The sequence below is a fragment of the Amborella trichopoda genome, chromosome 3, assembly GCF_054954075.1.
Source record: "Amborella trichopoda isolate Santa Cruz 75 chromosome 3, AtrichopodaSantaCruz75HAP2 v2.0, whole genome shotgun sequence".
NCBI lineage: Eukaryota > Viridiplantae > Streptophyta > Magnoliopsida > Amborellales > Amborellaceae > Amborella > Amborella trichopoda.
The window spans coordinates 46,845,144-46,862,835 of NC_142338.1; the positions used below are offsets into that span (position 1 = coordinate 46,845,144).

Sequence of the window (17,692 nt, forward strand, 5' to 3'; positions counted from 1 at the left end):
TTTTTTTTAGTTTAATGGGGGGTAATGGCGGTCCAGCAGCCATGTAGTTTTTGGTACTGTGGGTAAGACCACGTGAATGTGTGGCCAAAATTAAATTGTTATGTACGAAAAAGTGATTTTTCATAAAAAAAAAATGTATTTTTTTTTCTCTAGGGGTTATTTGGTAAGAAAGTATATTTTAGGGTAAAAAGCGGGAAAAAAAAGTTTGTTTGGGCGTAAGTTGAATACGAAGTCTATTATTAGAGGATTTTTGTAAATTTCCTTACATTGAACTAGCTAATAGCACATGCTTTCTACTAAATTAAATGAAAGAAATTGTGAGAATTATTCAGTTTTTATTAAAGAATAGTAATAATTTTACCTTATTATTTAAGCTAACATCTTTAATTTTTTATGTAATGCAGTATAGTATGTCTAAGGCTGAGGCCCTGAACAACCAAAGACACAACTTTAAATAGTGTCCAAATATGTTGTTTGAGTGCTGAAAATCTTTGGGATGTCCTAAATTTTTTTTTTCATCTTTAATTATGAAATCTAAAGCTTCGAAAAATAGTGTAGATCAAGTAGATCCATGAACACTTAAAAATTTAAAAAATTTGACGGTCCATAAAATACATTTGAAATATTTGAAATCCATATTTTCCCATGTCCATACATCTTAAGGTCTAGATGATCAATTTGATGATTTTTGGGCATCGAGACAACATCTTCTAATGAAATTTTGAGGTGCACCTTAATTTGAATGTTTAGGGCCTCACCCTTATATAAACCTTTTCCATATATAATTATTATTTACTTTTTGCTAAATTTAATTTTTAGGAAAAATGTTATTTGAGGTTGCAACCTAGTATTATAGAAGTAAGATGCACCCTCAAAAATCCAGTAGAAAAGAGTACTTTGAAGTTGAAATTGAGATGCATGGATCATCAGAGCCTTGTCCCAACAATTTAGAGTTGGCTACATGAATCCCTTTCCGTCACTCTATCAATGGGTCATCGATTTTCAAATGTTTATAGATCTGTTTGATTTGTATTTTTTTTAATTTTAATTTTCATAATTATGGTTAAACATGGATTTTCAAGATATGGAAAGGTTTCCGACACGAGAATGACATCTACCAACAAAATTAAGTGATGCACCTTACTTGTATAGTATAAGGTGGGTACCTTATACAAACTTCACCCCTTTTTTTTTTTTTCCTTTTGACTATTTCATCTGTAGGATTTGAGCTTCAGGGTGTGGTTCTGTTATTCCTAATAAAACGCTTCCTTGTAAGATGTAAATGTGGACAGATAGAAGTGCATGTACTATGATTGCATAGGACCATATTGTGCACCTACTCCCTTAGGTAGAAGACCTACTAAGAAGAGATTTTTGGAGCCACCGAAGAATTAGAAGATGATTATTTTCAAAGAGAAAAAATATGAACTATAATTTTTCAACACTTAGATCTCACACTCAGGAAATTGAATGGTTCATGTTCAATCTTGAGACATTATTTTTTTTTACGTACATCCCAATTTGAATGTGAGTCTACAGGTTGTAGAGGTTACATCTTTGGGGTCCTAAAATTAGTCTTAGGTTGGGTTTTAGCAGATGGAGTAAATGGACATGTTTTCTTTAGAGCATGAACGATTTTGATTACAAGTATATTGCAGGAACATACTATACAGATACTCCCTCACGTAGAAGACCTTGGAATATTTATTTTAATTTAAAATTTTGAGAACCACTTGGCATGAAATCTCTTGCCTACTCATAAATTGATATCCGTGGTCTTGCCTATTAGTTGGCGATTTATTGTTTCACTGAGTGTATGATCATTGATAGAGCAAAAAAAGTGGATGGATCAGGATCCATGTAGTTGATTTGAAATAGTTGAAAAAAAAAGAAATGAAGATGACGGTCTTCGGTGGCTATTACGTAGGACTAGTTTTTGCTTTTCATATTGTTACTTTATCTAACTACATTTAATGGAAAATGGTTTATTCATAACATTCATAAAACATCAAGGAGAATTTTCGCAACCTTTTTAGGTGAGACACACTTAGCTCTTCAAATTGTTCCTAGCGTGAGTATGACGCCGATTTTATAACATGGTGACCTTTGAGCGAAAACCCGAGAATGCCCCTTGCACGAGAGCGAGAGAGGAGATTATTTCCACCTTACTTACAAGTAATTTCAAATCATTCTAGCTAGTGTTTTAAAGTTGAGGGATCTTCGATTCGGATTGTTGATCTATATGAGAATCGGTCAAGCAATCAAAGAAATAGATTTTTTGATGCTGTGGGTCTCGGCCGGGTTGCCCTTAAAAATGCTATATATATATATATATATATATATATATATTATTTTTATGTTTTTATTTTCTTTAAAAAATTATCTAATATTTTTATAGGTCTCTCTAAATCTCTATCCCTGTAAGCTCTTATTTTAATTTTTATTTATTTTTAACGATCTAATATGAACGAGCGCCCCACCAATCAAAGTTTTGAAACGCTCGTAACAAACAGTAAGTAGTTCAAAATCAATGCTCAACCAAAAATTATTAGAGAGAGAGGGATCTGGCCAACCAAAAAATATTAGAGAGAGAGGGATTTCAAAACGCAAATGTCCTTCGTGTGTTAGCGGATGCAAAAGAGCAATACCAACGTCTATTTTTAATTTGTACATTGTAGAAAACTTTGTATTGTGTAGAAATTTTTCTAAAATAATCATATTTTATATATCAATTTTTATATTGTTTTTCATGTTCATGATCATCTTAACCTCGATCATGAATCTCTAAAGCTTTAAATTAAAAATCCATTTGCAAGCTTTAAATTAAAAATCCATTTGCAAGATGTAGTATGAGTTGGCTGACTCAACACGAAAATACCCTTTCCAAATTGGGTGAGGTTTGTATAAGGTGTCAACCTTATACTATGCAGTTTTTGTGCTCCAAAGCCTTGAAAAGATATGAAAAACTATCGACTCTCCCAATTATGAAATTTAAAGTTCCAAAATTAGTGATGATCAAACACATTTATAAATATTTGAAAAATCTTGAAAATAGACAGTCCATATAATGTATTGGAAGAGGAATCACTTATAGGACTAAAAATCCCCGGTATGTGAATCATGAGGTCAAGATGGCCGATTTGAAGGTTTTTCAGCATAAGAACAACTTTCTCTAATGGATTTATGGGTGCACCTTACATGTACAGTATAAGGTTGACGCCTTACATAAACTTTTTCCAAAATTATACAGCAAACAGCGAAATGGCAGTCAATACAGGGCGAAAGTTTTGTAGAAAACTTGACATCGTTTATTAACAATTTTCATCATGAAGCATATGCCATGGACAGGGTTACCAGGTCAAGGGAAGTTACCCAAGGAAACTTTCCGCTCTCTCTCTCTTTCTCTCTCTCTCTCTCTCTATAAGTTGCCCCCGTCTCCTATCTCTCTTCCCTCTGTCCTGGACTGAAAGCTAAAACATCGCTCCATTTGAGCATTCCATCTCTTCCTCTTTCTGTATCACGACAGCAAGCCCTCATTGTCTCCTTTTCTCTTACACTTTCTCTCTCTAGGACTTTCAGGCTTATTAAGAACCCGTGAATTCTGTAAATTTGGATCGATTGCCATAATAAAAGTGTTTAATTATCCCAAAGCTATCTGAGACAATCTCTATATACATGTGATCGTGGCTGTGTTGGTTTCAGCAAACATGGGGCAGGCTATTCGCAAGCTTTTCGATAGCTTTTTTGGCAACCAAGAAATGAGGGTACCTTGCATTCTCGCTCTCTCTACTCTATCTATGCTCTGTAGCTGTCCATGATTTCGTTTCTTGATTTGATTTAGGGTATTTGGATTCTTCGTTGCCTTGTTTTTCTCTGCGCACTCTTGATCAGATGGTTCGAAAAAGTTATACTGTTTTTGATTCATTGTTTATCATGTGCTGTAACAATTTCTATTTTATAACGAAAGTAAAGAATTATATAAATAAAAGAAAAATTATTACTCTGAATTTTTTGGCTCGGAGCTTATGCATAGTAGCATGGCACTTGGACGGTCTGTTTATCTTCTAGGGTCGGGGGCTATTGTGACCAAATTCAGCCTTAAATTTAAGGCCGGGAAGCATTGTTTGAGTTGGCAGCATGTTTTTGAGGCTGGTTTTATGGATTTTGCTCTCTTTCATTTTATTTTATTTTTTTTGTTTTTTTTGTTGTTTTTGATTTATACTCATGGATTGTCTGAGGAAGTGCAGTGGTTTTATACTCATGGATTGTCTGAGGAAGTGCAGTGGTTTTATACTCATGGATTGTCGTACAAAGTGCAGTGATTTTGGATTCGGGTTTGGCATTGAGCCAGATCATCAATGATGATTAAGAAAAGAGAATGAATGTATGGAATGCAATTTTGATTGATATTAGTGGTTCACTAAACCTTGTTGGGTACAATATATTTTCATTGTTTGGATCTTTACCCTGGCAACCATACAACAATCACGTTGTCACAATGGTTTAATCCAAAGAGGAGGAAATATTGAATCCATTCAGAGAATGGAGTTGGAAAACCTACAGTTCCTTTTGTTGTTGTGGTAGTTAATGGGTCTGCGATGACTAGCTTCTAGGTTTCATGTGAATATGATGAGTAAATGTCATATCTTTATGTACTTTCCTTTTGTGTTAAGTTCCTCATTTCCTGACGATAATAACTGGAAAAGATCCTCATAAGCTTTAAGAAACAATATTGATTGAATATGGCCATGTAATTTTTCATATTGTCCAAGCATGCATAGACGATTCTGCAGCATCAATTGTGGTTCAAACGATGGGCAAAGAGAGCTAAATCCTTTTAGAGCTGGGAAGAGAAATTCTATTAGCATGTGTGGGTATTTTCTATTTAGTTTGGAGTTTCATAATCGTAGAAATGTTTTTGGAGTTACCTTGATACGCACTTGGACTTCAGCTAGCATTAAAGAATAATGTAACAACTGAATAAAAAAAGAAGAAGAATAAAAGAACAATTTATGCCGTAGTGAACATATAAAGTCTCTTATACATTGTTGTTTAGACATTGATGAACCATTTGCATTTTATTTGCATGGATTTGCAAGGTTGACATCTCTATGCATGTTCCCTTTATGTTTCCCCCGCCAAGCTTGTCCTCTAGGCATTCTCAATAACTAAAATGAGCATATGCATATTTCAAGCATTCGGGTTATTCACGGTGACTGTTATATTTAGATTTTAGAAACTCTATGTTAGGGACATGTAGTGGGCCTATGAATATGTGCTTGCCTGAAGTCAAAGGGTGAGGAGATGAGTGGATGAGGGAGGATTTATCCCAAATTCTGAGTACTTGTTTGCTACATGGTAAGACAAGAGACGAGTGAGACTGTTACTTATCAGAATGAGCTTGATACAAGCAGAGAGAGACTATTATTTATCACACAAGAAGACAGTGGGACGGTTACTTATCAAAATGGGCTTGAGGTGAAAAGAGAGGGAGACTATTACTTTATCAAAACATAAAAAAAACTGGGCTGTTTTTTTGGTGAGCATAAATGGGGTTTCTGACAACTGGGTTCTTGATGGGCTTTGGGTTGCCATTGTTTAATCCATCTGGATTTATGTGGACATAAGTATAATCCCTGCATTTGTGAGGTTTAATGATTCAGCCAAGATGTTGCCCTATAAAATCAATGACTCAAGACCACGGTTCCTTTTATAACTCTGGGAAAGAAACTGTCCGTTCCTTTTTATAGCCTAAAAGTTGCACAAAATCATTCCTGGCCAATCCATGGTTTGTTACATTTACATACTGTAAATATTTAGACTGATGCATTATTGCATTTCACTGTTCATAGTTATAGACTTATAGTCAATCTTTTAACTATTATTTAATTCTCTCACCTTTTTTAATGTTAACTACTATTTTATTCTCTTGGTCTCACGCTTGTGAAACTCGTCACTACTATTTATGAAATTACACTTAAAAACGCCTCTTTGCTGTTAATGAAATGACACTTAAATAGTGAGCAATGAAGCAAATTTTATTTTATTCAAAGTATCTCTCTATGAATAGCTGTTTTCACCAAAAAACATTCTCACTTTGCTCAGTCATCACTAAATTGACAGAAGAAGAATCAGTTACTAGGATGAAATGATAGGCTGGCAATGCAGTTGCGGTAGTTCTATTGGACAAAATCCTGGGCGAAGATGTAATTTAAATGTTGAATGTAGTTGTAAATGGTATTTGAATCCCATTCTGGTATGATCTGTAAAAGCTTCCGATCAGTTTATACATCTATGTATAAGTTGCCTGAATGGAATCTTTAGTAGTTTTGTGCCCATTATGGCATACAGTTTATTCGGTCTTGGTCAGGAAATTCATGGTTGTGGTTCATAGAAATGGTTTTGAGGAATCTTACTGGAACAACCCTGGATATCTCTACTTGGTGTATCAGTCAATGATCCTTGTGAAATTTGTTAAAGCAATGTATTGTATAATTGCTGTTCTGAGGTGTCAATTTTATACGTTATTGATAAAAAAAGCTTTCAATATTATATATCGCAAAAAGATGCATTTCTTTTGGGTGGTGGTGTATTAGGAAGGTGAACAATTGTTGTCATGCACACTGTATTAATGTTTTAGGATATGGGAGATGTTTCAAACTAACATATTCTTTACTTTGGAACTATTTATCCATGATTGGATGTCCTTCATGATTCAAAGGAGGCAAGTCTATTAAGATGCTTGAATACGGCAATAGTCTCTGGCAGTCACAGGTGTACCGAACATGTTGGCTGTGAACATCGCAAATAAGTGTTCCCCTGATTTTGATGCTCTCTGCAATTATAGGGATTTTCATGCTTCCTTCATCCAGTGGCATGGTATCTTCTCAAGCATTCTGATGATCATATTAGGGTGCTGAGACTTCTAAGCAGCTTATGCTTACAGCCTTTATACTTGACGCATAAAGCAATTGTTGAATTGATATAAATACACGATATTGTACCCGGGAAACAGATCTTTTCCATGCTACAGGATTTAGCGTTAAGAAAAGTTGGGTATTCTTCCTTTTATCCACTTTTTATGATACAACCGTCTTTGGTTAGTTAGTTTGTTAGGGTGTCTTATGGACCCCCTGCAAATGTTGCTCTCTTGGAAGCTAGTTAGTTGGAGATGGAAGATGGATGCATGTAGAGTAGTGCTATTTTGTTGTAGTTGGGTTTCCTTAAAAGAAAAGCATTCGTGTGTTCAGTTCTAAATTCGTAATCAATTGTGTTTTTGGTCTTTATGATAAAAGAATGGTGTGAACGTATTTGTAGTCCAAATTCTGTGTATTTAGACTAATACAAATAGTCAATTTCTTAACTACTGTATATTTTGATCTTTATTGACAATTGAAATTGGAAAAGGTTAGTTTCATAGTGTTGTTTTGTGGATTATATGCTGCTAACAAGCTTATCACCATAAGTAGTTATTGTTGTGCATGCATATTTTTGCATCAAATGCAGAATCTGGCTTTTCTATATATATGTCCTGTCACACTTTTCTAAATCTTCGCTAAGTATGGCTCGTCATCTGGAGCATCCATTTTTACTTACCATTTTCTGTAAGTACTGCACATATTGGTTGAATCACATTTTGTTATTAATAATATTTAAGTTGGACGTCATTTGCATCTTAGCATGTATGGTCCAGGTGCATGTGCACATGTGCATGTGGCTCCGTTTGGGGTTTTGAAGGCTCTTGTTCATAATTGCACTCCAATTCTTAATAATCATCTTAACTTGTTGTTCTTACTTAGGTTGTGATGCTTGGCTTGGATGCTGCTGGTAAAACAACTATACTGTACAAACTACACATTGGGGAAGTTCTATCAACTGTCCCGACAATTGGTAGGTGTTTACAGTTGTCATTAATCTGTTGCAATCCATCTTTCTACTGCAATTTGATAATGTCACTTTTTTAATTGGGAAATTAACATAAAAATCCTTTTATTTTTTGGGAATTAAAAAATAATGCCCCCTTTTTCATATTTTATGCCGGGGTCCTTTTTTTGTTAGTTTTCTCTTTCTTTTTCCAAAATACCTTCAGAAACCTTTTATTTTTCTGTAGAAGCCAGTTTGGCATTTGAAGTAGGGGTGGCAATGAACCCGGACCCAACCTGGGACCTGATGACCGGACCTGACCCTGGTCTGGGTATGGGTCCGAATAGTGTTATTATTTAAATAATATTTAATATATAATATTTTAATGATATTTAATTAATATTTAAATAAATATAACTATAATTTCAGTTATAATATTTAAATGATACATGTATATAGATCAACATAATGTTAAATATATTTAAATATATATCTTTTCTTTTTGGGTCGGGTCCAATGGGTTCGGGACCGGGAACCATATTATTTTCGGTTTGGGTCCGGTCCGACCTGACCTGTTGCGACCCCTAACTTGAAGTACCGGACCGACTTCTTGAACCTTTGGTAACTTTTTGAATGTTGGACTGTCTTCTTGTCGGTTTGGCACTTCAAATGCCGGGCTGGCTCAAAACATGAAATTGATGTGACAAAAGTTTTACCGTGGTTGCCAGCCTAATAGAACCCCCTTGCTTTCTACAGGCTTGGGACCGGCATGACCGGGGCGACTCAAGACAAAAAAGTAAATAAATAAATAAATAAATCGAAAGAAGGCATTTGAAGGCAGTCCGACACTTCAAGTGCCGGACCAATGCAACATTTTTTTTAATTAGTTTTGATTCTTTTCTATATTTTGAGTCGGTTCGGCACTTCAAGTGTACGACTGACAAGAAAACAGTCTGGCCAATGGGATAGTTGGTCCGGTACTTCAAGTGTCAGACCGACTACTTGAAAAAAAAAAAAAAAAAAAAACAAGTCGTAGATGCATTCCGATACTTGGGCTATTTAGGACAAAAACAAAAAACTGACAACAAGAAGGGAACTCAGCATAAAATTTGAAAAAAAAGAACGAGAAGAATTGTTGGTATTTCTTGAATAAGAAAACGGGACTTTTATGTTAATTACGCTTGTTAATTAGACATTGTTTCTATAGTTTGCAAATGCCATACATTTCTTTTTGGTTGGTACAGTCATTATTCCTTATTTCAAAATTGTTTATTTACCTGTTTGTTAAGGACCAAGTCTATGGTTCTAAGTTTGTTTTATGTTCAATTCAGGTTTCAATGTAGAGAAAGTCCAGTACAAAAATGTGGTCTTCACAGTTTGGGATGTTGGTGGGCAAGAGAAATTGAGACCTCTATGGAGGCATTATTTTAACAATACAGATGGGCTGGTGAGCATCAATTTCTCCCATGTCTGAGTGGATTCTAAAACATGTTGGGTTTTGTATAAGATTCAAGTCATTGCTATTTATGTCATGCTATTTTCTGCTCTGAATTTTTAGAAGTCTGAAGATTCTGCGTAGGTCACAAAGCAATGGGCTGTACTTTATTTTGTTAGCTTTCAAACAACTTTTCCTACTTCTGTTTGGTAATTGGCTTTTCATTGGATCAATGCAAAATTTAGGCTTCCCATATTCAATTGCCTATGAAAGATATATTGTAGTGACGTAGTCTTTTAAAGGGAAAAGAAAGACACAACGTAATTGTGATAACTTCTACATATAAACCATAAAAAAGAGCTTTTCTTTATGTATTCAAACTAGTGTTTAAAAAATCGCAGATCCGATCCGAAATTGGGCGATCCGGATTGGGTATCGGTGATACCGCTCCAAATCCAATATCGGTAAATCTGGGCGGTTCCAACTTTTTTTTTTTTTAAATCCAGCTTTCTTTTTGCACACCTGGCTTTTTTGAAGTGTGATTGACATTCTTAACACGTGAAGTGCTTCCCTCCTCTCTACATGTCCGCCGCCGTCCTTCATGCCAGCTGGCATTGCCAGCTTAAAAGCTTTGCACATGCAAGTGACAACCAATATCAGCCTTCAGCGTGCATTACGCTTCACGTGGCCAAGGCAACATTTAATTTAGCAAGATCGTTGGGTTCTTTTATAACATTCGTTCTTTTCACATCGCTTCGATGTGGGACATATCTGTGAGTTGAAAAAAGGCTGGCAAATATTATTGGCTTGGGATAAATTGCAGTGAGATGGTGTACGTGCGACGGTGTATGCCCGTAATGAATAAGCAAGTTGTATGTCCGATTGTGGCAATTAAATTTGACTATAAAAAAAGAAAAAAATTTATTAAAAATAATAATTGGGTGCCCATTACCCCTATCTTTCACCAAAAAAATTTAAATTTACTTACCAAAAAATATAAAAACTCTATTAAGCTATTATATCATGGGATTATTTCATTATATGAGTAATAATTAATTAGTTTGTTAATTAGGATTAAAAAATTAGTACTAGCTCATAGGATAATAAAAATAAATATAATAAGAATACCATTTCTAGTCTATTGGATATTAAAAAAAAAAAAGTTTAGAGGATATTTTAAGAGAGAAAAATAACACTAACTCATACCACTTTAGAATTTATTTCAAGTTGCTCTATCAATTATCCCACATTGCAAATATAATTTTTTTAATTTATTAATGACCAAATCTTTTATATTATTTATTAATTTATTTATATTATAAAATTTATAATATATTATTTTTTCTTATAATTGTAAATAAGATTTTGTAAATTAGATAATATATAAGACATTTTATATTTTTATTTGTATGGTAAAATAATTATAAAATATAAAGTTACAAAGTAACAACCTCAATTTCCATATATATTATTATAGTTAGTTAAGTTGTAATAATTTTGGATAAGTAAAACAAATTAATAAATGTTTGATACTTTGATGTGATACTAGTTTATGTGGGAAATTAATTTTTTTAATCTTCTAATATGGAAGTGTTTGTAACTAGTTACCTCACATTGCAAGTATGAATTTATTTATTTACTTTTTAATTTTATTAAAATATTATTGTAAATTTATATTTCTAAATTCTATATTTCTATCCAAACTAATTGTTATATAGTAGATTTATTTATTTGTGAGGGTCATACCCTTGTTTTTTATTAGATTTATTTATTTGTGAGGGTCATACCCTTGTTATACATTAGAGATTTATAGTGATTTTTGAAAGATTTTTTGAGACAAAAATTGCCGATTCCACCCGATTCCCGATCAGAAACGCCGATTCACCGGTCCAGATGGGTTTTTGGGGTGCCCGATCCGGGGCACCGATCTGTTTTTCAAACCACTCATTCAAACATTTCATTTCATATGATTATGGTGGTGAAATGCTTGATGCACCACATACGAAAAATTAACATTGAAGAAAGTGATAAACTGGGCATAGTATTTAAACATGTTGGAGATTTGGCCATTGTGGGAGGGGAGGTTTTTAATGCTAGAAAGGACTATTTGAAAGTCCAATATGTAGGAAGATTGACCCCTGATTATAGTCATTATTTAGAGTTCAATCATGGTTGAACGTGCACGGGAGCAACATCTTCATTCTATGAGCGAAGCTGGAAAGGCCTTAGGCTGGAGTATGCTTCTGTTGGAAAGGAAGAGCTTCCAAATTTTCCTGGTAGTCCTTGTTCTCTAGACCAATGGGTGGTGCATTTAAAAGATTTCACAGTCTATAGGACTCCTGGAGGATAAGAGGTATCCATCTAGAGGAGGATTTGGTTCAGAACATATTGAACTGCCTTCCATGTTTGGAATGTATCAGTTCTTTCTTCAATTGAGGATGCTTCAGGAAATTTAAGTCCATGGACGTTAAAGGTCACTTTTTTGTTGGGCAATGGTTAAATATTTGGGTCATTCTACTTCCAATGGACCAATAGGTGCAACATGTTTCATTCTTCTACCTGCACAAAAGACATAATTGATCATGTTAAGGCCCCAAGGGTAAATATGATCAACAACGAGAACTTTAGTCTTTAAGACTATCCTTAAAAATGCAAAGACCATGCTTCTTCCTCCAGAATCAATATACTGGGAAAGCAAACTCTGCATTTTCATACAATGCTTTGTTACAATTTGTTTAATAGGTAATAGATTACATCAAATAGAAATGTCTATCGAGGTACATCATGGATAGGGTTCAAGGTTCTAGAACCCAATCCAATGCTTATTCAAATCCATATATCCTAAACCATCTAGCATGTCGTTCCTTTTCTTTTATTTTTCCTTAAAAAAGGAATATTGTTTCTTATTTTATGTATGGATTGCATGCATCAACTATCCAATATAAGCCAATGATTAAAGATATAATCAATTCTCCTTGGAAGGTTGGTCTCCTTAACCATCGGATAAATTTTGTTGAATACCCTTTATTGTTTAGAGGAACACCCGATGACAATTTAAATTGTCTTAAATGCATCTATGGCATGCCAGATTTCCAGTACAATTTCCTTTACATGGACTTCATCTTAGAAAATTATTACATTATTTTTTATCAAGCTGATAACACTATTTAGATTGTAGTAGTGAGCTTTGAAATGGGTTTCAGTTTTGAATTTCCTGTAGGCTTTGTTGTTCTCTTAAACGATTGTAGGTACCAAAATACTTAAATTTTAGTTTTCCTTTACATAGACTTCATCTTAGAAAGTTATTACATTATTTTGTATCAAGCTGGTAACACTATTAGATTGTAGTAGTGAGCTTTGAAATGGGTTTCAGCTTTGAATTTTTGAATTTCCTGTAGGCTTTTTTGTTCTCTTAAAGGATTGTAGGTACCAAAATACTCAGATGTCATAATTGAAAGCTAACATTCTAGATTTTTGAGCAGCAGAATTTTGTCTGTGCAGATTTATGTTGTTGACTCCTTGGACAGGGAGCGAATTGGAAAAGCAAAGCAGGAGTTTCAGGTTACGTAATTTTCTTTACATGCGGCTTCACTGTTTGATTTAAGAGTCGTTATTTGAGGGAGTTCGGTTGGAACTATCCCCAGAAATAAAATAATAATTATTTATCCTTGAAATTTAAATAGAAACATTCCTTTCATAATCTAATGGACTGTCCAAAAACTATGATTCATTGGATCATCACCATCCATTGAAATGGTGGACAATGTTGGGGAGAGAGGGGGACCCATCGTTGAGGTCATTTCCTGTTCTGGTGGTTCCCATTCTCTTGACAAATGGAAGTTGTTTTTTTCAGTCTATTGGATAATAGTATGCTTTCTCATTCATATATCCAGGAACGTCTTTCATATCTGGTCTTTCAGAAAATGGTTATAGTTAGTGCTCCTGCACCATGCATGAGAGAGAGAGAGAGAGAGAGAGAGAGAGAGAGAGAGAGAGAGAGAGAGAGATGGCCACTGCCATCTTTCTCCCCATTGGGTCATTGTTGCGTAGTTCTGTGACGACGCTCTCTTGGCTGGTAGTTGGGAATGCTAGTGTTATCAAAACGATTGGACCGGACCAGCCAGTCCGACCGGTCAATCCTGATTGGCGCCTTAGTTGGTTTGTCCAGAGGAAAAATAGGGTTTGGCTAAAAATTGGCCAAAACTAATGTCTGACCAATTTTGGCTGGTAATATATTTCATATTCTCAACTTCATACTTTTCTTTATTTTTAAAAATCCAGTCCAACTTGTTCGATTGGCTGTTGAACCCGTTTTGACTAGACCTGACCAGCTCCGTAGCTGGTCCAATTCTGATGATCAATAGGAATACCATGGCTACATAGTTTTCGGATATACTGGTATTGTTTTGTTTATGAGAATATGTCCATCATTAATCCCTTAGTTGCTGATGATGCATTATCTCTAATGTTGTTTCTCTTTCAGGCCATCATAAGAGATCCCTTCATGCAAAACAGTGTTATCTTGGTATTTGCAAATAAACAGGATATGGTATGTTGAACTTCTATGCAGAAAGTGGTGCATGCACTTAGAAACGTACTTGCACATATTTTCGCATTAAAAAATTCATTATCATGCATACTTGGTCAGGTATGCTGGCATCTATTTAAATGTATGGACAGATCATATCTGTTTTCCAAATTGTGTTTTAGTGTGTGAATATATGTATACAGATGTACCAGTTAACGTGTCCAATCTACATTTATCTTGAATTTATTGGCTGCATAAGATGTACATGCACATACATACTTCCACTCATGCAAATGCCCCATACATGTGACATGAGCATGTCAGAGTGTGCGCCACATCCATGCATATTTATGTGTTTCACATGTTATATAGGGAAAAAGATCAGGAAAGAGAAAAAGAAAAGTATATGATCTATATATGGTCATGACAACTTTACCAGGTAGATTATCACCATCCAATCAAATGGATTGGACAGTGGGATGTACATATGAATTAATGACATGTTTGGTGGGAATCAATTCCTTCATCATCATCCAACCCATTGATGGGGTGGTGATAAAATCATGTTCATGTTGCTATCACGACCATATGGATCAATATTATATGGATCCAAGAAAAAACATTGATAAAGGAAAAAGTATAACATAAGATAAGTATATATAGGTTTTTGGTCATACTCTTTCTTGCATGCATCCACACACTGAGAGAGAGAGAGAGAGAGAGAGAGAGAGAGAGGCGCCTGGTTGATTGTTTGACCTCTTTCTCATGCAGAAAGGTGCCATGACACCAATGGAAGTGTGTGAAGGGCTTGGGCTCTATGATTTGAAGAACAGGAGATGGCATATTCAAGGCACTTGTGCCATTCGAGGAGATGGCCTTTATGAGGGGTTAGACTGGTTAGCTGGAACTCTCAAAGAATTACGTGCCTCTGGTTTTTCCACGTCTGTGGGCACTTCCTCTTTCTAACATTCAGGTTCCCTTCTCCACTCTTATCTCCAAGGGACTGTAAAATATATGATAATATGATGGTCAGTGATGGGAGAGTAGAACCTGCAAGAACAGGACCACTCCTTATCCTGCATATCCATCATTTTATTGGATGGTGATGGCCCAATTTTACTATGAATTTCCATTACCAAGGGCTACATTCCCTTTCCGGAACTGCTATGTCCATTGGTTTTTAGGCGTGAAGCTTGGAAGTTAACTGGCAAGCACTCGAGTCACAAACCTCCTGATAAAAATTTTGGAAGGTTAATATACCATAATCCTGTTGTGTCTTTACTCAAAAAGAGTTTGATACAAGGGCATTCAATGTCCATTCTTGGTGAGGGATGGTGAAGATTAACTTTGCCTGGGTGTATGTCCTGGTGGACCTCACTAGTGTTAATCTTTACTGCCTTTTGTCAGGAATGTGTGGTGGATGCGCCACTGAGTAATGTTTATCATACTCCATTAAATTATGGTATCCATTTTCCCACCTTAAATGGTAGTCAGGAAAGAGAAAGGGTACACTGTGGTCTAAAGCTTTGTTTTATCCTACAAAGTCAAATCCATCATCCATTCCATTGACAGATGATGGAGATTTTCTGTTCCTTGATGAGTGTCCTTTCTGCCCCACTCCAGTTTAATGTCCAATCTTCAACCATTGGGAACAGATGTGGTGCAGCCATTGAGTAGTACATACTACATGGTCCATTGGCCCATTGTTTACTTTTCCATGCAACTATTGTTATTTCAATAAGAATTGGAAAAAGTTTATATGAGGTCACAACCTTAAAATGTAGGATTAAGGTGTACCTCAAAAATCCATAATAATTATAGTGAGAAAAACATGATGTTCTTTTCGTGGCAGGCTGAGTTGATATGGACTACAATTGATGGCACTGTGGGTCATGACTGTGGCTCCTAGCTGACGAATGGGAAAAGATAAGCACAATTAAATTCTTGTATATTGATGGTTGTACCTTACCCATCTTGTCACAATTCCTTAGCAGCATTAATCTAGTGTCACTGCTGTGTACTCTTACTATACATGGAAAATCAGTGGATCTGAAGATGGGCCATTTCATGGTTAGTTCATATGCTAGAAATATTTCTTTAACAAACACATTGTATAGATTTATTATTTTTCTGTTCTGTTTACCATTGTAGTTGCTTTTTAATGTGGATTAGTTCTATATACTGGTTCACTCTTATCCGTTCTTCCTTATCCCTTGTTTTACATATTTATTGGTTGGGAATTTGGCGGTGACATGTTTGCTTGCTCCCCCCATGCCGTCGGATGGAAATGCATAGTGCAAGGTGCGCTGACACAACATGGTCTCAGCTTATCTTTCATGTCAGTTTTTATCAGATGTAGCAGGTGGCTGCAGATGCATGCAACCGCAGCTGCATGAATTCATTTCCATATTTAGCGACTTGTTATTATGTTTATTTGTGTTTATATTTGTTTTAACTTTTGAATACTTTCTTTTAGGATAGCAGGAAATAAAATCTCCGCTACCTATTAGAACACCCGTAAATTTGTAGTGAAGTTGCTTATCTTTGTAGTTTTCTTTACTTTTTTTATTTTTTTGGTTAATTTGATTTTGGGTATAGCTTAAATGTGTTCAGGCCCTAAACCATTAGGTCAAGGAAGCCGAAACTGAGGCCAAAAGTTTCTTGATTCCGAGTCATTTTAGAAAACTAGTTGAAAGCTAGTCATCCTGCACACATAACGTTTATCTGGAGTGCTGCACCTTAGCCGTCCATTAAAAACTGGTCAAGCAACTTCTTGTGTTACTTCAGTGAAATAGGAAATGTTGCATGAGTCCGGGGTTAAGTTTTGTGATGCTTTTAGTTCAAGGTGAATCTACCCATAAGATATGGTTCCTCAAAATAAAACCCTTGATTTGGCGAATGTCAGATCCTTTACGTGATTACTCGTTTTTGATGGCAGAGCTGTAGTTCTTGATCTCCTTGAGGCTGCCCTGAAAAATTGTGGGACTTCGGATGTCTATTAAAGTACGAAGTGATTTTATGTTCTATTAAAAGAGCATTAAGCCTTACATTATTCAGGCCTTGAGATATTTGGTCATTTGGGATCTCTTTGAGATCGTTCTAAATGCTTTAGGAAAAGATGGTTCTTTTTTTTTTAGGTAAGGGCTAGTTTGTGGTGGTAGCACCCCCATACCTAGCTATTACGTCGTGGTCACCTTCAAAAAAGGTAACTCGCTAATCTATGTTGTGGTTTGTCTTTCCCATTGAATTACCTAAAAAACAAAGGATGGTTATTTTTTTTGGTTAAATCAAAATAAAAGGGGAAAAAAATAAAATGAAAGATATATGTTTAGAGAAATATAGTGTAATTTAAGATTGCTAGAGATATTGATAGAGATACAGTAGAAACCATTGAAGACCGCTGCTGTTAGATGAAAGGAGAAAATCAAAGGATGCATTGATAGAAGGAAAAAGTTCGAGGTGGCCTTACATCGTAGAGTAAGGCGCATCTCAAAAATCATTGTAACATATTTTTCTATCGTTAAAAGACCCTCCAATTGATCATCTCAACGTTATGATATATGGATATGGTTACAGAAGAAGAAAATTTCCAGTTTTGAAAATAGTATATCTTGTAATATATTATCTGGACCATTCATTTTCAAGATTTTTTAATGTTTGTAAATTTTTAAGATTTTATGGTGCTTGTAAATTTGCTCATCGAGCACCAATTTTAAATTCTACTAGTGAGATGCACCTCATTCACAGGTCTCATTGAAATGTTTTATTACTGATGAGTTAATTGATATTGTGAGATAGTATATTAAATTAGGAATATGATTATGCCTCTCTTATTGTAGATGTAGTTAGATAGTATATATAAGATT

The 17,692-nt window shown here is 35.0% G+C and overlaps 1 protein-coding gene across 1 annotated transcript; it reads left to right on the forward strand.

Annotated features, from left to right (window-relative positions):
• Positions 1–3,340: 3,340 nt before the first annotated feature.
• On the forward strand, positions 3,341–16,005 carry LOC18443881 (uncharacterized). Its single transcript, XM_006854062.4, has 7 exons — positions 3,341–3,764; positions 7,800–7,890; positions 9,195–9,310; positions 12,800–12,859; positions 13,782–13,847; positions 14,598–14,799; positions 15,679–16,005. The coding sequence occupies exons 1-6, from the start codon at positions 3,708–3,710 to the stop codon at positions 14,790–14,792; spliced, it is 585 nt and encodes a 194-aa protein (XP_006854124.1). The 5' UTR covers positions 3,341–3,707; the 3' UTR covers positions 14,793–14,799; positions 15,679–16,005.
• The last annotated feature ends 1,687 nt before the right edge of the window (positions 16,006–17,692 follow it).

Coding starts and splice junctions, on each gene's coding strand:
- LOC18443881 (XM_006854062.4), top strand. CDS start 3,708: ATGGGGCAGGCTATTCGCAAGCTTTTCGATAGCTTTTTTGGCAACCAA. Junction 9,311..12,799: donor TTAACAATACAGATGGGCTG/GTGAGCATCAAT, acceptor TTGTCTGTGCAG/ATTTATGTTGTTGACTCCTT. Junction 13,848..14,597: donor TTGCAAATAAACAGGATATG/GTATGTTGAACT, acceptor TTTCTCATGCAG/AAAGGTGCCATGACACCAAT.